At 37.1% G+C, this 22589-nt stretch overlaps 1 protein-coding gene across 1 annotated transcript in view; it reads right to left on the bottom strand.

Moving 5' to 3' along the window:
• The window catches only part of ERC2 (ELKS/RAB6-interacting/CAST family member 2), a 477557-nt gene that overhangs the window by 158757 nt on the left and 296211 nt on the right, over nt 1-22589 (bottom strand). Inside the window, exons 4-5 of the mRNA XM_021717273.1 lie at nt 18948-19022; nt 734-889 (exon numbers count right to left, since the gene is read on the bottom strand). Coding sequence (XP_021572948.1) covers nt 734-889; nt 18948-19022 — 231 coding nt within the window. The remainder of the gene's footprint in view (nt 1-733; nt 890-18947; nt 19023-22589) is intronic.

The raw sequence follows: 22589 nt of genomic DNA, 5'->3' as shown, positions 1-22589 counted from the left end.
TTAGTATGATAGACTCTAAATCCATACAAGTTGCTGCAAAGTCCCATATGTTGTCCTTCTTGATGGTGCATAATATTCCATTATGCATATGCACCACGTTTTTTAACCCAGTCCAGCTTTGATGAGCAGCATGGTTGGCTTCATGTTTTTGCTATTGCAAATAAAGCTGCAATAAACACTCACATACAGGTATTTTTTTGGTAGAATGATGTAAGTTTCTCCTGGTATATTCCCAATAGAGGAGTTGTTGGGCCATATGGAAAGTTAATTTCTAGTTCTTTCAGAAACCACCACACTCTTTTCCAAAGAGGTTGCACTAGTTTACCTTCCCACCAGCAGTGTGGAAGTGTTCCTTTTTTTACACATCCTCACCAGCATTTGTTGTTTGTTTCATTAATGATGGCCATTCTTATTGGGGCTAGGTGGTATCTCAATGTGGTTTTGAATTGCATTTCTCTGATGATGAGTGAGGCTGACTGCACTCCACTCTGGGCGATAGAGTGAGACTCCAACTCAAAAAAAAAAAAAAAAGAAATTCCACCAAAGTTTACTCATGATTGCTTTTTGGAATCTGTATTTCTGAACTAAAAATCTTCCTCATTCTTCTTTATTGTCCATACATTTCATGATATCACATAAAGCAGATTATGTGGGTATTTGGAAAAAGTATGTATGTAAACCATAACTTTCTAGTCACATCAAGAATATAAAAATTTATAACCCTGGACCGTACCTTGGTCTTCATAAACTTGGAGTGACTTTTGTAAACCTCGATCTGTTTGATCTCTTCTTCGCGGTCCTCAGTGTTCAGCACACCATTGGCTTTTAGCATCTGGATCTCATCCTCAAGATCCCTTATGTTTCGTTCTAATGAAGCGATTTTTGTGTCCTGTTGGTAAAAACAGAAAAGGAAAATAAAGAATAAAAATTGTTTTTTAAGATCATCAAAACATAATTTAAGAAAGTAATTTTGGTAGTGCACATTAACTATGGTGTAGATATAGCCCTGAATTCAGAATAATTATTGTGTTCACATCTGAGGATCATTTGTGAGATTACTGTTTAAGTTACCAATCAAGATCATGTGTCAGTACAATACAGAGAGTTACCTAGATATGTTTGCCTAATATCTTGGAATCAAATTACCAAAGCAACAGTGGTAAAAGTAATCTCAAGTGTTAAAAAATGAAAACAAAACACCATGTAAAAGGACACATTTTAATTTGGGATACAGTCTGCCAGTGTATATTTTTCAGTCTACTTGTAAACACAAAAGCAGTTTGTTCCTGTATATACTCTATGGCTGGTTTTATAAGGTATGCTTGGAATTTGACTCTAAGAGAGAAAAAAATTCAAATATACTAATGGAAAAAAGGATTCTCATCTAAAATACAGACATGAGTGAAATTAAATAACTGAATCTTGACTTAGTATGACTGATACACTAAATACTGAAAATTTATAGCGACTGGAAATAATATATCACAATGTCATAATTTATTTGGAAAGCAGTCAGGTCCCTACGTGACAAAACACATGACTACCTTGCAGGGCATTTCTAACCTATTGATTTACAGAGCTGAAAAACTAGAAATATTACACTCAGATGTGGAATTAATTGGGGAAAAAACAATGACATACTCTATATACAAGATAGAGCATAATAAGGAACGATGCATTAGAAAGTAGAGAAGGGCAAGTTCTTACAGGGGAACTATTAAAAAAAAAAGTAATGACAACAACAACAAAAACATTTCCCCAACTTTAAGTATTGGGCTCCAATCAGTCTTTCGAGTTTGATACATCAAAAGTTTGACTTCAAGTTTTCTCACAGTCACATCTACTTGTCATTTTACGTATAGATTCAAGGAGCTTGTATTAAATTTGTAATCTTATGCTAATAAAAACAAGCACGAATTTTTTTAACCAATTCTTTTTTTTAGAATCTAAAAAACTAAGAATTTCCATAGTAGAGACAAAGAATGAACTACTGTGTTTATAAATCATTAAAAAAAAAAAACCTTGTAACATAGCAAATATGTCTGTCCTGACTTTATGACTATTGTCTGTTTTTTAAAATATTATATCCCCAATAGTATATGAGTAATATAATAATTATTGTTATTGTCATTAATATTGTCACCATCTTAAAAGGAGAAAAAGGAAGAGCAGTGACTACTTAGGAAGATCTATGTGCCAAGAACTAAGTGCTCTAAGCACTGTAGACTCTCTTATTGATACTCAGAAAAATCCTAAGAAGATAAAATAAAAAGATTCTGAATATCTCAAGATTATTACAAAATGTTACAATCTGTAGTATTTCATTTTCCTTTAAAAATAATGTCCATTGTATTTTTTCCAGTTACAAAAGCAATATACTTTCAATTAATAGAAAATGGAGAAAATCTCCTCTAATCCTACTACCCAGAAATAACTACTCTTAATGTTTTGTATATATTCTGCCAGTATTTTTCTATTTAGATGTAATTTGGGAATCTTGTATACTGACAATTTGAGTAAAAGAAGTATTACAGACTGAATGTTTGTGTTCCCCTAAATTTATATGTTAAGCCCTAATCCCCAGTGTGATAATACTTGGAGATACAGTCTTTGGAAGGTAATTAGGATTAGATGAGGTTATGAGGGTGGAGCCCTCATGATGGGATTAGTGCCCTTATAAGAAGAGATACCAGGGATCCACAAAGGAGAAGAGATACAAAGCACAGAGAAATATAAGATATAGTGAAAATAAAAGACCAACAAAATGCCTGCCATATTCACTTCCTCTCAAAGAATTCTTTGCCTCAGTTCAAAGAAATCAAGGAGATTTTTATCTTTTTCTTTTTAAAAAAAATCTCTAAAACTAAGATAAATCACTAAAAACATATATATTTAAGGAGGACTATGGAAGTCCATATCAAGTTATGGCATAGCTGAATGTAGTATATGGATATTGAGATACTTAATGCGTATTCTCAAAAATTCTAAGTACTGATCTAGAATACAGAAAAAAACTTTAGTGAAGACATATGTTGTAACGTCCTGAAAAATGGAGTTTTGGAAGGTAAAGCAGCATTTTACTCCCTCATTGCCAGAGTTTTCTTAATCTGAATATTTTACATGTTATTTATAACTGATATTTTAAATCAATTTATGTAGTGATTTTCAAACACACATCTTGACATATTTCACAAGAACAAGCTCTAGAAGCAGATAATCATAGGCCTTTCTTAGGGATGGGGAAAATGAAATACAATATCGAGTAACTTTTCCCAGAATCCACAGAACCCAAATGCTTCGTGAAAGGGGGGTTGTAGGGTCCAATAAGTCTGTAAAATACTTATTGGGGATTCTCAATGCACATTAGCATGAATGGCTCTAGGAAGCACTATTCTATTTAACCTTATTTATCCCAGTATTATTACTTCTAGAAGCAAATTCTCGAAAAAAGATTAGGAGTTTAATGATCATGTTAAGCTCTGGGTTATAGTACTAAATCGAAGAGTCAAAACAATGATTTGGATTCTTCAAAGGGAAACTTGCCAAAATTACCCCCAATTTCAAATAAGTGGAAGTTTAAATATCCATATCACCTTGTCAGTTTCTGTCACTCAAAAGTGGTTTATGGAGCACCTGCCCTGAGTCCAGCACTTAAGACCACACCAGTGAAAGACCAGATGTGAATTCCCATTCTCTTGGAATTCACTCCCTCATGACTCAGGTGACATTTTCAAACGGTCTTGAAACACGACAACCAAGAAATTGTCTTGATTTTATACTATATTTTGGTTAAGGACTGTAAGAATGCAGGAAAAAAAATTGTTGGGGGAAAAAAACCTAAAATATGTCTGCTTTTTTCCCTGTTTAAAAAAAAAATCTTGATTGAGTATCTCTTTCAAATCGTTTCTTTCCACACGTTCACAAAATAACACTTTATACATTTTATACTTTATATATAAAGTGCAGATCACAGCTGCTACTTAATGATTCATATCCAAGACTATTTTACATATATCATCAAAAGATGTAAAATAGGTATTTGATGGGCAACTAATAAATAACTCACTGAACTTGAACCCCAGCAGCCATTTTCCCACAGGGTCTACCATGCTCATTTTTTAACCAGCCATAAATATTAACACTAGCCCCTGAGGGTAGTAACAATAGCAATGAGGATGAAAGTTGGGTGGGAAGAGTGAAATAAGTTTTTAAAAAATAAGTTTTTAAAAAATCATCTCAATTCTTCTAGTACATGTATGCTATAGAGTGATAGCAAGCTTAGACAGAGAGTTCTCTAATTCGCTATTCATTCACTCAACAAATACATATTGGACACCTATTAGGTCCCAGTCATCTTGTCAAGTATGTAAGATACCAGGTAGATATCAACAAGATTCATGGGCATGCTTCTCTGTCTAAACACAAAGTACAGTCTAAAGCCCTGCTACTCAAAGTGTGGTCAACAGCACCGACATCACCTGGAGGGTTTTCGACTTGCAAAAGCTCAGGCCCCAACTCAGAACTACCAGATCTGATCTGCCATTTCACAAGGTCCTCTGGTGATTCAGGTGCTCTAAATGACTGCAAGTGTCCAGAAGACAAAAGGGACAAGACTGACCAATGCAGAGGAGACTAGGGCAACTTTACTGGCCATGTACATTTAGAAAGATATAAACCTATCTTTTTATTATTTTATTTTGTTTTATTTTAAAGATGTGGCAAGTAATTCAGGTTTAGGTAGATAAGTGGTCATCCCTTTGGGACTCCCTTTGGTCCCCACTATGCCTGGCTTGAGATCAGGTGATATAAACCCATCTTAAGAGCCATCTATCTTGACGTAAGTGTACCTCCACCCTGGGAGTAAATTTTCTGGAGTATCTTTGCTGGTCAGGATGCCATTACTACTCTTTTTGTGTTTGTTAAACATTGTGTTCCCCATAAACATCAAGAAACAGATTTCAATTCCTCTCTAGGAACTGTGAACACTGAAATGGTGAGTGGGTGGAACATCAAAAAAGAAAATGCAACATCATTTAGTCACAAAAAGTGACAATTATGTTATTACTGAGTGTCACAATGTGTTTTTCTTTCAAACACAGTAAGAATTACTGGTTTCATTCTAATATCGGGCCAAGAAAGAAAATATAAGCAGTTTTTACACGGCATAGAATTCACTGTGATCACATATCGGTCTACGGAGGTTGATCAACAAACTGAGAGCCAATTTAGTTCAAAGAAGATGTGATCTAATGTTCAGGAAATGTCCCTACATAATTATATTATACTTTATTTAGAATAAAATTCTAAACTATTATTACTAAATACCACAGAGGCTCCTAAAGGCTTAACTTTTTAAAACCATCTAGTCATAGCTGCAAACATAACTGAGCAGCCCTGGGTCTTAGGCTATCTAAGTAATGCCCTGCCTTTGGAAGGATTTACTGTATGGGATTATTGTGGTTATATGAGCCCAATTAGGCACTCCAGAAAGAAGTCAACTTAAGCTTAAAGCACATTTGGAGAAAAAACAAATACAAAAAGTCAAAAAATGCAACTTCTTGACCTTATCAAACTATAAAAAATGATGACCTAGATTAGAATATTACGGAAGAAACATGCTGTTTCTTGGTGGTGGTGGTATTTCTGTGTTTGACTGTTTATACAGATAGTATGTAATTCTTTACGGCAAAATACACAAGGACAGAATCAGATTGAACTAAGTCAAATTAAAATCAATTAGAGTGGGCCAGGCACAGTGGCTCATTCCCGTAATGCCCCCTCTTTAGTAAGCCAAGGCAGGAGGATCACTTGAAGCCAGAAGTTTCAGACCAGCCTGGGCAACATAGCAAGAGCCCATACCTAAAAAGTAAAAATAATTTTTAAAACTTTGAAACCTTAACCAAGCATGATGGTATGTGCTTGTAGTACTAGCTGCTCAGGAGACTGAGGTAGGAAGAATGGATCAAGCCCAAAAGTTTGAGATTGCAGTAGGTTATGATTGTGCCAGCCAGGGGAAAAGAGTGAGACCCTCAAAAAAACAAAAAGCAATTAGGGTGCTTTTATATCTCTTTTCTTGATCTCATTTGCCTATTTCTGACTCATCCATCAGCCCGTGTCCTAGAAATGTCTCCTTCCTACTATCCTGTCTGTGCACAGCACTAATGACTCATGGACAGAAGACATATCCCTAGCGGTTCTCGTTGGACACTGTGCACCCTTGAAAGTTTTGGTCACCATGTATAAATTTGTCCTTGTTATTAATGGACTTGACTAACAAAAAGAGTTCAAGATAAAGCAATCCAGACAGTCCACATGGGAAGGTAAAAAACCTGACCTTTAGGGAGTCACAAACCTGGATTCCAATCTTGGTTCAGGTTTGTACAATTTGGTTCAGGTTTGTACAATTTGGGACAGGATACTCAGTCTCCATGTGCACAAAATGTTAAGAAAATTACAAGTGATATATAATACATACAAAGTACCTATCACAGAACCCACCTCAAGAAAGTGCATGTTGCCATTATTATCATAAGCCAATAATAATGTAGTCACTCCCTATAGTTCCCCAGTTCTGTTAGGTAAACAACAGAGAACAGCAATATCCATTTTTATTCCACTCTGTTTGACTGTATGAACATGTTTCTGTCCTTGCTAATCCTATAACCAACCTAAGGTTGTTATGAAAATTAACTTAGTGGCAACATGTAAATCTTCCAGAACAATAACTAGCATACAGTGCTCCATAAATGTTAGCATCCTTCTGTTTCTAGCTATGGCATGTATCTATTACTTTTTCAGTCTTCTCAGTTTCTTTTCCTTTTGAGAACTGCATCTCCCTAATATCTCTGTGGTTTAAGTAGGGTGCTCAATTGAGTGGCCCTGCCCAGAGATATTCTGAACACAGTGATTGGTCCAGGGATGAACTATGACTCTAGAAAGGCCAATCAGAGTTCCTTTAGGGGGCTGACATAAATACTGGGGATAGTAAAGGTCTCTCTCCTTTTCTGAGAGTAGGGAAAATGATAAGAAAAAATGTGAACAGTGTATTGAAAATCTACCTAAATGACTGGGCCCTTATAACATCATTTGAACAGCTAGATATATTTACATCTGAACCATCTACTCCCCAAAATATAAGAGCAAGTCTTTTGTTACTTGTAAAAGAAGAACATAATGCACAAGTAATAGTGTGAAAAGTAATGCTGAAATATAGTTAGAGATAATATTCTATAAGTCTACAGAGATATCAGAAAAGGGTGAGCCCACCATAGCAGAGTCCGAAAAATCTTCAGAAAGCACAGGAGCCTAAAATGAGGTTTAAAGACGAATAAGACTATCATAGAGAAGCTGAAATTATTTCCATCCAGAAGTGATAATACACACAAAATCTGTAGCGCTTAGCATAGTGTCAGCAAATTATGGTTACTAAACAGAAGTTAAAAGAATAAGAGAACAAATATGAAGTATGAAGTATGTATCAAGGAAGAGTAAGAAGACAAAACTGATTAAAGAGTATAGATCATGTGGAGTTGCAGGGCAGTTGGAAGTGAAAGGAAGGTGAGGCAGAAGGATAACCCATCTTTAGACTCAAACTAGGAGTTTGTGCTTGGGTCTGACAAGGAGTCATTTATAAGCTGAAAAATAAGACGGCAATCAGATAGGCTTTGGGCAGTTAATATCAAAAACAGAAGCCAAGATGGAAGTTGAGACTGTGGAGATGATGGAAGCAACAGCCTGGTGCTGAAAGAATTCTCAGACATGGTTGAGAATCTAGGATAGAGAAAATGGTGGAAGACTTACCAAAAGGAAAAGGGATAAAGCTCACAGAAATTATGGAAAAGTCCCAGAAAGTAAAAGAGAGAATAGTTTCAAGAAAAAAGAGTCAAAGAAAGATTTGAAGAGCCTAAAGGCCAAGAAAAACGTTAAGATGTCATTGGTGGCATGAGGGTAGTTTCAGTGGAGTTGTGTTATCATAACCGAAAACTGAATCCCAATTTTAAATCCCATATGGTCAGGGTGGTTCCCAAGTCACCCAACAACCAGTATGGAACAGAGCCAGAATCATCCAGAACAGATACTCCATGGAACACTGAAACCAGGTCTAGGAAGTCCTTTGCAGTGCCAGGGGTTAACTCTTCATTTGCTAAATTTGGGGATCCCAAGGTAATGGCTAGAGCTGGCAGGGAAAGGGGATTTTCTGAGGTTTGGAGGTAGCTGTGTAAGTATCTCAGTATTTCAACAACCTGTGTAACTGTACCTGTGCCTCTGACTATCAGTCCTGCATCAAAAACTGCTTCAATTAAAATTGAGAGCTTTCTATATCCCCAATGCATGGAAGGGAGCGCTGGCTAGTTAAAACCATTTCTGTGTGACACACACTAAAGCAAAAGGCTCCCTTAATGCTAATCTGAGGACTAACTACATCAAAATCACACCTGAAGAGGAAGTAAAGACTATCAGTGGCTTGGTTTCACCCAAGGAGATTCTCTTTGCGGTCAGAGGAGTAGGAGATACAGAAATCTGTATTCATTTGTAAGTTCCTCAGCTTGGGGGAAAAAAAATCAAAGACTTTCTTTTTTTTTTTGCTTGTTTATTTGAGTCAGGGTATGTCACTCAGGCTGAAGTGCAGTGGCATGATGGCAATGATCATGGCACGGCTCACCACTGCCTCAACCTCCTGAGCTCAGGCAACCCTTCCACCTTAGCATTCCAAGTAGCCGGAACTACAGGCACACATCACCACACACAGTTATTTTTTTATTTTTATTTTTTGTAGGTTTTGCTGTTTCCCAGGCTGGTCTCAAACTCCTGCGCTCAAGCAATCTGCCCATCTCAGTCTCCCAAAGTGCTGGGATTACAGGCATGAGCCACTGTACTCAGACAATATTTCCTTTTTATATCTATATTTTCTTCCCTGTTTATCTCTCACTTAGACGAATGTCAAAAATATAAATAAGTTTGCATTCTCTGAATATACAGAAAAGACTAGCACAGGATAAAAGCAAACAAGTTTCCTCCATTCTGGTATTAAAAAGGCAAGTAGTAACAACAGCAGCTGATGTGTAATTGATACTTACACAAGCACTGTGCTAACAAAACCTCATTTAATCTTCCCCATAAACCTATGAATTAAGGACTTATTTTAACCATTTAACAGGTCAGAAGACCCACAGATGGAAAATAATTTGCCTAAAGTTTCCCCTGCAGTAAATTGGAAAAGTTCCCTCAATGGGTAACCTTCCTTTGAGTAGAAGAGAAGAGGCCATATGTTGGAACCTTGTTGTCTGCAGACCATCCTCAGAAGGGACTGGCTTCAGAGAATATGTGCTATTCTGGTTCTTTCTTCCACACAGTACTTTTAGTCTCTAAAGATCACAGAGCAAGGTCAAAAGAAAGCAGTAAAGAGGTTGGAGAGAGTGAAAAAAAAAAAGGAAAAAAATGTCAGAAACTGCTTCCAGAGGAGTGGGTAGTCCCACTGGGTATGCAGCACCACTCCCTAAGGATGGATTGGAGCTCATCTTCCATGTTCATCTAAATACAAATAGGGCATGAATTCTAGCTGTCCATCCTCTGAAACACCAGCAATTCCATGAAATAATACTACTTTGCAATACAACAAATGCATCTCCGAGTGCCTCAAATGATTGATATCTGACCCCTCTATTTCTCGTCCAGTGCTCTTTAGGAAAAGTTTGGGTGAAGAAGCACTACTTGTTGGCCTCCTGGCAAGCTGAACTTGCTTTTCCCATTCCTTTTAACCTACCCTCTGGTTGGGTCTAGGGCCTCCTTAGGATCTCCAAAACATGCCACAAATCACTCTATGTTTAACCAGTTTGTTTCATGGGGGGAAAAAAAAAAAGCAACAAGCAGCAGTGAAATTCAGGCCACCCCAAGTCACCAGTACAGCCTGATGGATGTGGAAACTGGACCATGCCTTGGGGATGAGGCATGTGACAGTTGGTACGCTGTCATTACTGAAACTTGAAAGGGGAAGTTCACATGAGGCCTGTGGTTGACTTCTCAACCCTGCTGGCAGGGGCGCACGCCAGTAAGGAAATTGCAATCCCTAAATAAACAATAGGCTAGGAACCTGAGTACCAGCAAGGGAAAGGGCAGGGGCTGCTGGCCTGGGCAGGGTTGGCCAAGATGGAGCAAACAAAGCTAGACTTAAACTGTGCAAGAATGTCATGTCATTTCAGACCCCCAGGAGGGCCCTTTGAGAGCCCAAATTGCCAGTCATCAAGCCCCCAGACCTGGTAGAACTTTTAAAGAATTAAAGAATTTTTAAAGCAGGATACTTCTCATGTGCCAGATGAGACGAGTGAGAGCCAGAGGGGACAAGTGACTTGCCAAATGCCCAACAGCCAGGAAGCTAAGTCCCTAAGTTATTTATTATGCCACAGACCTCCTGGGACTCACTATTTTTTCTCCACTGGCTTCCCCTTTCAAAGATACTTTTAAAGTCTTTTCAACATGAAAATTATGTATGTATTCAGAGCTAAGAATCTCTGCCTAAAGTAAGCTTATTTAGTTCCTTCTCTCTGGTGGTCTCTACTCAAATGTACCACCTCTTTTTAACAGGTAAAATTTGATTTCCAGACCAAAAGGGAAGGAATAGAGAGGCAAAAGATTCCTTGAGCATTGATCATGTGCGAGGATTTTCCCATGCCTTAATCCATTTGAATCCCTACCACAGCCCTATACAGGCTGGTATCATGCGCCCATTTCACAGATGGGAAAGCTAGAGCAAAGACAAACAGGAAGCAGCAGAGCCGATTGTCAGTTGCCATAAATATCCTAACTTCTTCCCTTTTGGGGCCTTCTCAGTTCAAGAAAGGAAAACAAGAATTTTTTAAATTATGCGTATTTAAGCTTTTGATAATGGCTTTTCTTTTAACTAATTTATTGTCAGTTTTCTTAAATTTCTATTTCTGATCATTCCTACATAACAAATGCACATTACTGAAAATATGAAAAGTTAGGGGGAATAAAGAAAAGGAAAAAAATCTTATATAATCTCCTTACCCAGAATAAATATTAATCTTTTGGTACATTTTTTCTCCCAGAGCTTTTGTTTCATGTTGATAAATAGCCTCTTTATATATTAAGGATATTGAGTCTCTAACTACTGTAAACCTGAGAATCTCTAGTTGGTTGTTTTATAGTTCTGTTTTTTATTTAATCAAATTATTCATAATTTCCTTTGTAATATTTTTATTTTTTAATAACAACTTTATTGAGACATAATACACACACCATAACATTCACCCTATTTTCTTTTTTTAATCCTCCCTCCTTTGTGACTTCCTTATCCATCCATCTCTTCATTCCAGAGTCCTTTATTCTTTCTTTTTTTTTTTAATTTTAGATTCAAGGGTTACATATGCAGGCTTGTACACAGGTATATTGTATGATGGTGAGGTCTGGGCTTCTATTGCATCCATTACCCAGGAGTTGGGCATGATACCCAATGGGTGGTTTTCAGCCCTCACCCTCCATCCTTCCTCCTTCCTTTAGGAGTCCCCAGTGTCTGCTGTTCCCATTTTTATGCCTGTGGTGTATATTCAGTGTTTAGTTCCCACTCCTAAGTAAGAGCATGCAGTATTCAGTTTTCTGTTTTTGTAATCATTCACTTGGAATCATGGTCTCTAGCTGTATCCATGCTACTGAAAAGGACATGATTTTGTTCGTTTTTATGGCTGCATAGTATTTTGTGGTCCATATGTACCACATTTTCTTTTTCCAGTACACTGTTGATGAATACCTATATTGGTTCCATATTTCTGCTATTGTGGATAGTGCTGCAATAAACATACAAGTACAGGAAATTCACTCTATTAAAGTATAAAATTCAATGGTCTGTGCAACCAACACCACTATCAAATTCCAGAATATTTTCATCATCCAAAAGCCCTGCATTCATTAGCAGTAACTTTTCTTTCCCCTTTCCCCCCTAGTTCCTGGCAAACACTAATCTACTTTCTATCTCCAATTTACCTATATTGGGCATTTCATACAAATGGAATCATATGTGGCCTTTTGTGGCTGGCTTCTTTCACTTAGCATAATGTCTTCAAGGTTCATCCATGTTGTAGAATAGACCAGTACCTTATTACTTTTTATTGCCAAATAATATTCTACTATATAAATATGCCTTATTTTATTTCTTCATATATCAGATGATGGACATTTGGGTTGGTTTAGCTTTTTGGTTATTATAAATAATGGTGGTGTGAGCATTTGTGTAGTTTTTTGTGTGAATATATGTTTTCAATTTTGTTGGGTATAGACGTAGGAGTAGAATTTTGGGGGCACATGGTGACTCTAGGTTTCACATTTTTCACATTTTGAGAAACTGCTAAGCAGTTTTCCTCATTGAATTGTACTATTTCACATTCTCACTCTCAACGTATGAGGGTTCCAATTTTTCCACATCTCCCCCAACACTTGTTATTATCTTTTTTATCTTAGCCATCCAAGTGAGGGAGAAGTTGTATCTAACTGTAATTTTGATTCTTGAAAGACAAATAATTTTGAGTGTCTTCTCCTGTCTTTGTTGCCTATTTATATATCTTCATTGGAGAAATGACTATTCAAAACCTTTGCCCAAATTAATTGGGCTTTTTAATTGAAGAATTGTTCTTCTTTCATTTATAAATGAACATGTTAATTAAAATGTAATATAAGAAAGCACCCAAATCACAGGTTTTCAGCATGTTGAATTGTGATAAAGTTAACACACCTGGGCACTCTTTATTAGATTAAGCAATTTTATTAGACTAAGATAACCTTCTAATCTGCCCTTTCTCAGGTCACTTGTAGGGTCTGGATTACGTGCGTCCTTCCACTTGCTCCTTAAAGACTGAGAGTTCAGTTTTTCTGAAAGGTTTGCCATGGTGCTATGCACAAAATAGCTGCCCCCAGCTATGTATAGCTGTTTGAGAGTCAACTTCAGGAGCTATATTCACACAATCTCACTCAATTAATAGCAGGAATTATGGACTAGCTACTCAATCAAACATATAGAGTCAAATATCTCATAAGAAGAGTTTGGACAAAAAAAAAAGGAAGAAGTCTCATCTTTTTAAAAAAAAAATCTAACTTGCTTCTAAATGGCAACTATATATCATCCAGAGCTAACATTTAACTTGATGTTCTGCTTTTTCTGGCCATCACTTAAAACCCACATTTTTTTCTCCTTAATTAAGGAAAATAGTTAAATGGGACGAAGTTGCTTTTTTTTTTTTGATTAAGTTGAAAGATGAGAAGATGAAGATACTTCATAAGGAAAAAAAGTAAGCTAAAAGCTAATTCTGGTATCATAAATGAATAGCATACATCAAAAACACATGGCTTTTCAAGTTTGAACAAGTTATCACTCAATGCTGTTAAGAAGACTTCAGGGAAAGACTTAAAATGCAGGAAGATAAACAGGGAATATGTTGGCTGTAGGATACACACTTGGAGCCCTATTTGGAGGCCTGATAGCACATACATGTGAAAAGGGGGAAGTCTTGCCTTATGGTACAATATACAACTCTGCACCTTTCTAAAAATATCAAATAAGCCCCTCCAGTACATGAGCTGCCTCTACCTGTGCTACAGTGCAAACCTCAGTGCACAATTTCCAAAGCAAGTGTTCTTTTAAGTAACCATTTGAACCCACGAGCCATCTTCAGTAAAAGTGGACAGAAGGAGGAGAATGTGAAGAGCTTTGGGGAGAAACTTATGTTTCAATCTCGGCTGCCAATCAGATCACTGTAGGATCTTGGGCAGGTTACTTATCCTCTCTAAACCACAGATTTCTCATTTGTGAAATCAGGATAATTATGCTTATTCACATAATTCGCATAAGTTTATTGCACATCAAGTGTCACACTCCCCGTGTGTGGTAGTGGTGTTCCTGCCATTGGAGTGTCACTGGCGGTCCAGGTAGTGTTTTTGTTATTAGTGCTGTTATTAAAAGCCACAAAAGAATCAGGGCATATTCCTAAGGCCTAAAAGCCACCCTAATGGCTTAACCAGAAACACTAGGATTGGCACAAACTTCTTATGAATACAGCATCCTGAGAGAGAAATAATTCTAAATAAAACCCAAACAAGTCACAGTCCCAAAGATGAATGAAACAAGCTAAGGTAGGCCCTACAGTCAAAGAAAATACTTTGACAGTCACTTCACAGTGTCTCTGACTGGATTGCAGGACTCAAATACGTTCACAGTGGGTAGTGGGTCGTGTTCAGTGATCTAGGTTTGCATTTCAATCCTCTCCCTTCCTAATTATGTGATCTTGGAAAAGTTGCCGAAGTAGCTCTTGACCTCCCAATGTCTATTATATCCCTTCCATACCCTGTGGAAATAAACAGGCTGAATTTGACCAAGAAACACCAAAACACCTCTTAAAGGAAACTTAACCCAACTGCAGGTCAATCCCATGCAGAAGAGCAGTCATCTGCCTAGGCACAAAGACAAAGTTGTCGTTAGTTTTAATAACAAAAAATCGACCTCCCCACTGAAGTGCACCTGGATGTAAAGTCATATTCTTTCATCAACAACACCACTACACTTCAGCAACTTTGTAAAGCTCAATCTTACCCTGCTTATTACTTATTTCCAATAAAAAAGCCTGGCGGAGTCAAATGTTACTCAAGAGGAACTACTCAAGGCATAGAAGTGCCCTCGCTGCTCATGTGACTGGAACACTAAATACCCATAATCCTCACCTCAATTACCCACAGAAATACTGTTATATTGTGACATTATGCCTCTGGCTTTTTTAATCCATTTTAGTTAACAAGTTTTCAGATCAAGTACATTTTTCTGAAACTTTTGCTAAAACCGTTACGTCACTCCTATATGTCCCATTTAATACATTCTGCTGAAAATGTAATCTTTTCTGCTGGTACTAGCAAGAAGTTTGTTTTCCTTAATGAATGAGTATGATTTAATGTATTGAGCAAATGAGAACTAGGAAACTCCATGTATTTTCTTTTCAACCTGGGCCGTTAAGTTTGGAGTGAAGTTTTATGCCCCATCTCAGTCATTATTGTTACTCTAAGGGTTATATTTTTGCATTTTTTAAAAACGCAACATTCTCTCTGCCCTTCCATCTGTGATTGTTGGAGTTGCTGCAATCACCCTGCTCAGACAGGCAGAGAGAGGCTGTCTGAAAATAGAGCTCACATGAAGGAAGCCAAGATAAGAGACAGAATGAGAGAAAATGAAATCTGCTATTATCTCTTGAGTCCCTGGATCAAGCTGTGCCTGAAGCAGTAACCCTATTTTTTTCTTTCTAGTTAAGTGAGCCAATAAATTTCCTTGCTTTAGCCACTTTGAAATAGATTTTCATTCACTTAGAAGTTCTAACTAACAAAGAAAAGTATTTTTGAGATTATATAACAAGTGCTACCATTACTGTCATTCATTTTCTTAAAAAATAAAAACAAAAAACAACAACAACCAAAAACTGGGTAAAGCTTTATGAATGACCCAAGAAAGTGAAACTTTTGAACATCATGTTTATGTTATGTCACGTTTACAATAAAAATAGGTTATACATTCCTTCAAAGGAATTAGCATTAAAGAAAGAAAAAAAGAGAAAACAAGTCTTTCAACTGCCATTCTTATTGACAATTCTCCACCAGAGCAGAAAGGAGAGCTTAGTAAAGAACCTTTAAACACAAAAGCAAAAAAAGGAAGAGCATCACAACATCTACAAGAAACTAATTTTTCTGAGAAACACACACAATGTTCTTGGTGCAAACTTTGGAACATACCTGCCAGACCAAATCAGGATCAAAATTAAAACGTGAAGCTTCCTGGAAGGAGATAAATCACAAATAACTTTATTCACTTTGCTTGCTTTCATTTTCATTCAGATGATTTTAGCTCCCTGGTTCAACTGGCTGGCAGTAGAAGTGGTTTCTGCAAAAGAACTACCCCCAATTTGATGCAAGCAGATGACCTCCCCCAATGCTGGCACCAGAGAGACATGTTGCCACAACTCGCAAAATCCAGAGGAGTACATAGAGATTGAGAAGTACCAGATTGTGGTTCTAAATACTGCTCGAATTTAGGCAAGATTTCACAGCAAACTTCTTTCTCCAGTTGATGCAAAGTGTATATGTGGGGAGGTGTGGGGTCTGAAATATACCCTCAGTTCCTCTAAGAAGAAAGAGTCATTAGGGGTAACTTCAGAGCCCTAATTTATATCCTCTCTCTGAAACTACAGAGCCAATTTATCCCAAGAAAGCTCTCTAACTTTAGATTTTTTCAAGGCACTGGATGGCACTGATATTTACCCAAAGCTAAAACACAACAGGGACTTAAGTTCCACTCACCAGGTTTAAGGGTCAGTTCCAATTGGTAGTCAACTCTAAGGCTTGTGCAATATGGATTTCCAACATTCCTTCCAGTTCCATAAGGATGGAATGCACAAAGTCAGATGAGATCACACTCTCTACTCTAAGCTACACACATGGCCTCCATGGCCCTCTACCAGCTGCCTCCATAACTCAATTTAGCCATGTTGAATATGGAAGCTAACGGACCCAGACTTCTCTGCTGACAAGACAGAAGGCAGTGCTTTTGTAAATTAACAGGCATCCAAAAAGACAACAGAAAAACTCCAGGCTCAGCTCCCTGACAAATATATTGATCTTCATTTGTCCTAAAAATATGTTCTCATGCCTATAAATCAGCACCACTGGCATCCATAAAAAGAAAAACTCTAGGCTCTATTTACTGATAGTATGTGGATATGAACTGCCCTAAAAAATCATGTTTCTATACATGTAGATAGTCTGAGTGTTTTTATTTATAATTTTTTTGTTTTATAATAAAACATGATGCTAGAAACAGCAAATTAGAATCTGATTTTCTACTTTAAAAAGTCACAAAAAAGGTACCAGTTGTTCTTTATATAGAGACATTTACCAGGAAAATACCCAGTACATCAGGTATTCTCCAAAGGTTTCTGGACGTCACTCTTTCTTTATCTGCTTAAGATAATTTAGAAATAGATTGCATATGTATCCTCTTCTCCATTACTATTTGTGCTGGCTATAAGGATGGGTGTGGAGGTGGGTAGAAGGTGAATTACCCTTTTCAAACAAAAAAAAAAAGCCCTTTGTCTTTCTGTCTTTTCATTTTCTTCTTTTTTTTTTTTTTTTTAAGCCTTAACCAAGTTTCAGGTTTGGTTTCAACGTGAAGTGAGAATAAAATCTCAGTTATGAACCACTGTCTCCCACCAAGTGTAGAATGTTAAGTTTGTTTTCAAAATAAGCTAAAGTTAAATAAATTCAAAACAATTGATATGCCAGGGTTAACAATTATTTTTTAATCCTACTGGCATGTGGTCCCTTCAATGATATTTTTCAAATCAATGTGCTGCAAATATATGAAAACTGCCTTGATTTGTGTAGTCTCATTTAGGGGACATATACTTTTAAAGCAAATATGCTATATTATTTCCACAAAAATCCACTTGGATGAAGACACTGTCATTGACTAGGAAAAAAAAGTCCCAAGTCAGAATTATACATGCCAAGAATTCAATAGCTCATATCAGTTTCTTTTTCCCCAGGACTTGGGAATTTTTTGGTAGACAATTCAAAATCATGTGCTGCAATAAAGACAGAAAAATCATTATTCTATCAGCAAGCTTCAGAATTCTCTTGTAGGCCCATGGTGACCAGCAGACTCTCTGAGTGTTAACACAAGTATGGAAATTTCAGGCACAAATATCTTTGTTATGAAAATGTCTTTCCTAATGGCACAATTTAAATCAAGAATTACTTATTCTTAAAATAAACACTTCACTATTTGCTTCCTTCTAGCAAAAACAGGAAGTAAAAAGATTTCAAATTTCTAGATACTGGCAAAAAGCAATTGAGTTTCACTTAGATCTGTTTCTTTTTGTTTGTTTGTTCGTTTTGTTTTAAAGATGTTGGGTACAACTCAGGGTTAGGTATATAAATGGTCACTGTACAGGTAAAGTTTAGGCCTCACTTTGGTCCCCACTTTACCTGATTTGAGATCAGGTACGCTAATTGATGAAGTATGCCCCCCTCCTCCCTCCCCTGGCAGTTTCCCACTACTGCCAATCCCTTTCTTGTAGTATTATGATGATTGATCAGGGTCTGCTTATGAGTGCAAACATGTGGTACTCAGTTCTTGGTTTCTGTGATAGATCACTGAGTAATACAGACTCTAAATCCATCTAAGTTGCTGAGAAGTTCATAATTTTGTCCTTATTTATAGCTGCATAATAAGATCTGTTTCTTAATCATAGATCATAGCTTGGCCACCCTCATTTACTTCATTTTTCCTTAAATGCCCTAAGTCCACCCAGAAGCATTTTTCTCTTCCTTTAAATAATATATCTCTATGCCTGCACAGCTAAATAGGATACTTTGTGAGTATTTAGTAAATTATTATTACTTCCAGACTTAGTTAAGAGAAAATACTAGGGTCACAAGAAAGTTTTTTTTTTTTAGTAAATTTTACTGATAGCATAATGTTCATTATTTAATGATACCACTGTATATAAAAATAAAATAACTTCCTTTTGCCAAATCCTAGTTTCTCAAAGATGTCTTTTCACTATAATGTGAATGGGCGGGGGGGTTATCCTAGCTTTAGAAATTTACTTTTAAAGCACACACAAAACCTCCCTTAGGGTTAAAGGCATTCATTGTCCATGTTGTGAAAATGAACCCAGCTCTGTTCAGTCAATGGATACTCACGCCCTTTATTCTTTTACCCAGAAAAGGCATCCTAATTAAAGGGCCAATAAATTAAACACATCCAGGAAGGCAAAAAGATCCAAAAGCAAAGCACCCAGCAGGGTGCCTGGAGAAAAACACAAGGTTTATTTATGTTAGGCACCACCAAGTTAAAACAAACTCCCAAAGCACAGCTGTTTGTGACAAAAGTGAACAGCTCCTACCTTCATTTCAATGACAGTCTGGAGAGCCTTCGTCTTGGCTGGCTCCGGCTGAAGTTGGCTTCTTCGGTGCAATTCCTGGGGAGGAACACGATAGAAATAAGCCTGGCGGTTCATCCTTCCGTTATACCATGACCTTTACACAGATACCACACAGCCCACCAGGTCCAAGTTCCCTGTGCACAGACATAAACAAGCCACAGGTGCCTCTTCCCTCACACTCCTTAGCATCCCTCCTGCCTGGAGCCTGCGTTCCGGTGAAAAGCTCCTGGCACATGCGCTATTTCTGAAACTTCCATCAATAATTAATGTCAACTGTGACAAAGCCAGCAAGTAATCATAGTCCAAATACTGTTCAACACTGGGGCTGATGCCCAGCCATCAAATCATAATTTACTAAATTACGTTACTTTGTGTTCCCAATACAAACACACAGCAAGGAAACGAAGGAAAGAAAATGACTAACGTGGCTGCAAATCAACTGCACGCATGGCATTTTGCTACCGAGGTAGGTTTGAAATGAGCAATTTAAAACCATTTCAGTATAACTGTGACACTTTTGAGAGTGATCTGATGAAATCCTGTGAATCTCTTGCTTCTGAATTTACAGCTTCAGTCCTTGTTCAAAATCACATCTGTGGGTGATATATTTATGTATCACAATGCCAAGAAATTAAAATTGTCATTAATATCAACAACGTTAGAGGAAAGGCAAAAACGGTTAAAGCCAGATGTGGACCCAGTGATTCCTGGAATAATGATGAACATTTCTTTAGGTAAAAAGCAAACAACATAATTGCAACTTTAAGCTTAAAGGCTCACTTTTAGCACATATCCCCTCAAAAGAACAGTTCAATTAAGACTTTGAAAAGTTGTCTTAGAAGAGATAAAGATGAAGTGTATTCAAGACATGCTTTGATTTTCTTAATAACCATCAACAGTTTTATGAGAGTAGACAATGGCAGGAGTAAGCAAAAGTGCTCTCACATGTCTACACTGCTGCTACAGGTCACCTAAGGAGTAATTCTATCAATACTTATTTCTGCTTCCAAAAAAATCAATTTAGAATCAACATGGGTAGTTTTAGGCTTTCTAAACCACTGAACCACAAACATTTAGTTTTTTTGTTATTTTTTAAAGGTAGAAAAAGGACGGATATAATTTCTAGCTTTTTCCAAATAAGAACATTTAAAATCAACTCTACTACTGTCATTTATAATCACTGCTATTTGAAAAAGATAAGAACCATAAATGTAAACATCATCACAAGAATCAAATCCCAGAATAAAAGATAGTCCTATCTAGGACAAGAATAAAGTAGGCAACCTTTTGCTCATATCTTATTATGCTGTCCTTATTTCCAGTGGCCCAAGAAATTCTGGACATGGACCATGGTTCACGTATCCAGGGCCCAGTACTGGGAAATCACTGCTACAGCTCTGGGCTGAGCACTAGAGAAGAATAGTCTTCTCTCAAAGTCATCACTGCCACAAACCGGCAATCCTGTGCAAAACTACTTCTCAACTTCCAATTTGAAAACAGTGCTTCCTAATTATTCAAAATGCTCTCACACCAATTAGGATATTTTCCTCCCCTAATATAACTCTGGGAGGGAAGGAGTCAAGTATTAATGAACGTAATTTATGAATGGAAAGACAGAAAAAGATCCTGTGTCCTGGAGGCCCTGCACTGCAATGATCTGGCAATACTGCCATTTTTAGGCTCCCTGGAGATGGCAGCGGATTCCTGAAGGAATGACCATGCAGGAAGCTGTCCTTTATTGAGCATCTATGATGTCCCTAGCTCTACTTATCTCTTTCAAGCCTCTCCCAACTGAAGGAGATGATCTGTATGGTGGGCCATGGGCTGCTGGACATGTAAGAACCAGAATCCACGTTGGCCAACTTCAAGTTACCTAAGTGGCATCATTGAATACAGCCTTGGGAAGAAAGGCACAATAGCAGCCCCATCAACTAGTATCTTCCATCACACGCACACAATAGATATAAAAAACCTCAAGATCCTAGCTAAGTCAGTGTGGTAGCTCATGCATGTAATTAATCCCAGGACTCTGGGATGCGGAGACAGGAGAATCACTTGAGTCCAGGAGTCCGAGACCAGTATGAGCAACATAGTGAGACCCCATCTCTATTTTTTATTTTTATTTTTTAATTAGACAGGCATGGTTGCATGTGTCTGTAGTTTCAGCTACTTGGGAGGATAAGATTTGAGCCTAGGAGTTTGAGGTCACAGTGAGACATGGTCATGTCACTGCACTTTAGCCTGGGCAACAGAGCAAGACCCTGTCTCAAAAAAAATAAGATGCTAGATAACAGTAAAAATGTAATTTAAAAATTATGAAATTACTGGTTTTTAATATAATTGACTTAAGTGTAAGTTTTTATATTTAATTTGTAACATTAGCTGCTAGAAAAAGTTTTTAGTATTTGGCTTCTATGAATCAGTACAATCCAGTTCCACCACACAATTAGGTGGATTCCATGAGGATTTCAACTTTCAAAGAAAAGTTACTTAGCCCTTGACATTACTTTCAAGATTGTTCACTGGACCAGTAAAATCTCAGAGATGAGAAAACAGAATTTTAAGTCACTTGTCAGAGTTGCTCTGTAGAAGTGGTAGAAGAAACACATTTTACAGTTAAGCAGTTCTGATACCAGGTAGCCTCAAAATCATGTTTTTAAAAAGTCAAGAATGAAATTCATGATCATTTCATACCATAGTCAATCCCAGTTCCAGAATAAAAATTATAAGATAATTTAAGGAGAGGTTAAGCTTATTTAAAACAAGTAAAAATAATGAAGAAACAACTAAGCAACACAGTGAAAATAAAAACCGTAGGGTAAAGGCATGTGCTGTTGTAATTTCTTCCAAACATGAAAATACTGTCAAGGGTAAGCACACAATAAAAAAACTAAAGTTGTAGCAATAGTTATGCAAAAGTGGAAACAGAGTTGTCTTTGCTATAATTATATAAATCCTATTATAATACAAACCAGTTCAAAATCCAGATTGAACCCTTACCCTCTAAAATAAAATAAAATAAAATATTCAATTACCAGAAAATTGTATTTTTCTTATCTTAATTACACTATTTTCAATCCTGACTTAATGGTTTCTGAGGATCACCTTAATACTTAAAGTGTTAGGTAAATGAGGACTGTAACTGTATCAGGACTATGCGGTCTGCCTGAAAGTCCCATCTCAGATATTCATCTATCTCTGAGATTTTGGATTCTTAAAATACTCAATCTGTGGCAAAGAGGACTAGTTGCCCAACAAAGGTCTGTGCTCCTCTTCCATTGGGTAGAGTTATTGCTAGGAAGTCTCATATCCATTACCCTAGTATAGGGCCATGGGAATTATTTCTGGATAGCTGAATGTGCCTAATACTCAGGAATTCCATTTTCACTAAAAACTTCCTAACTAGCCCTTAACTCTCCCTCTTTCCCTACCTGCTGGCTAGCAGTGAAAGACTCCAAGACCCAAGAAGATGGCAGAGCATCAAGATAAAAGAAGACTGCGTTCCTGAACACTCCTTGAAGAGGCTGCTGAACACCTACATTGGATGGTAGTGCAAATAAAAAATAAACTTCTATTAAGTTAAGCCAATGAGCTTTCAGGATT

The sequence above is a fragment of the Carlito syrichta genome, unplaced genomic scaffold (genome assembly GCF_000164805.1).
Source record: "Carlito syrichta isolate Samal-C Ts95f unplaced genomic scaffold, Tarsius_syrichta-2.0.1 Scaffold309583, whole genome shotgun sequence".
NCBI lineage: Eukaryota > Metazoa > Chordata > Mammalia > Primates > Tarsiidae > Carlito > Carlito syrichta.
This window is presented reverse-complemented; position numbering and strand designations above follow the sequence as displayed.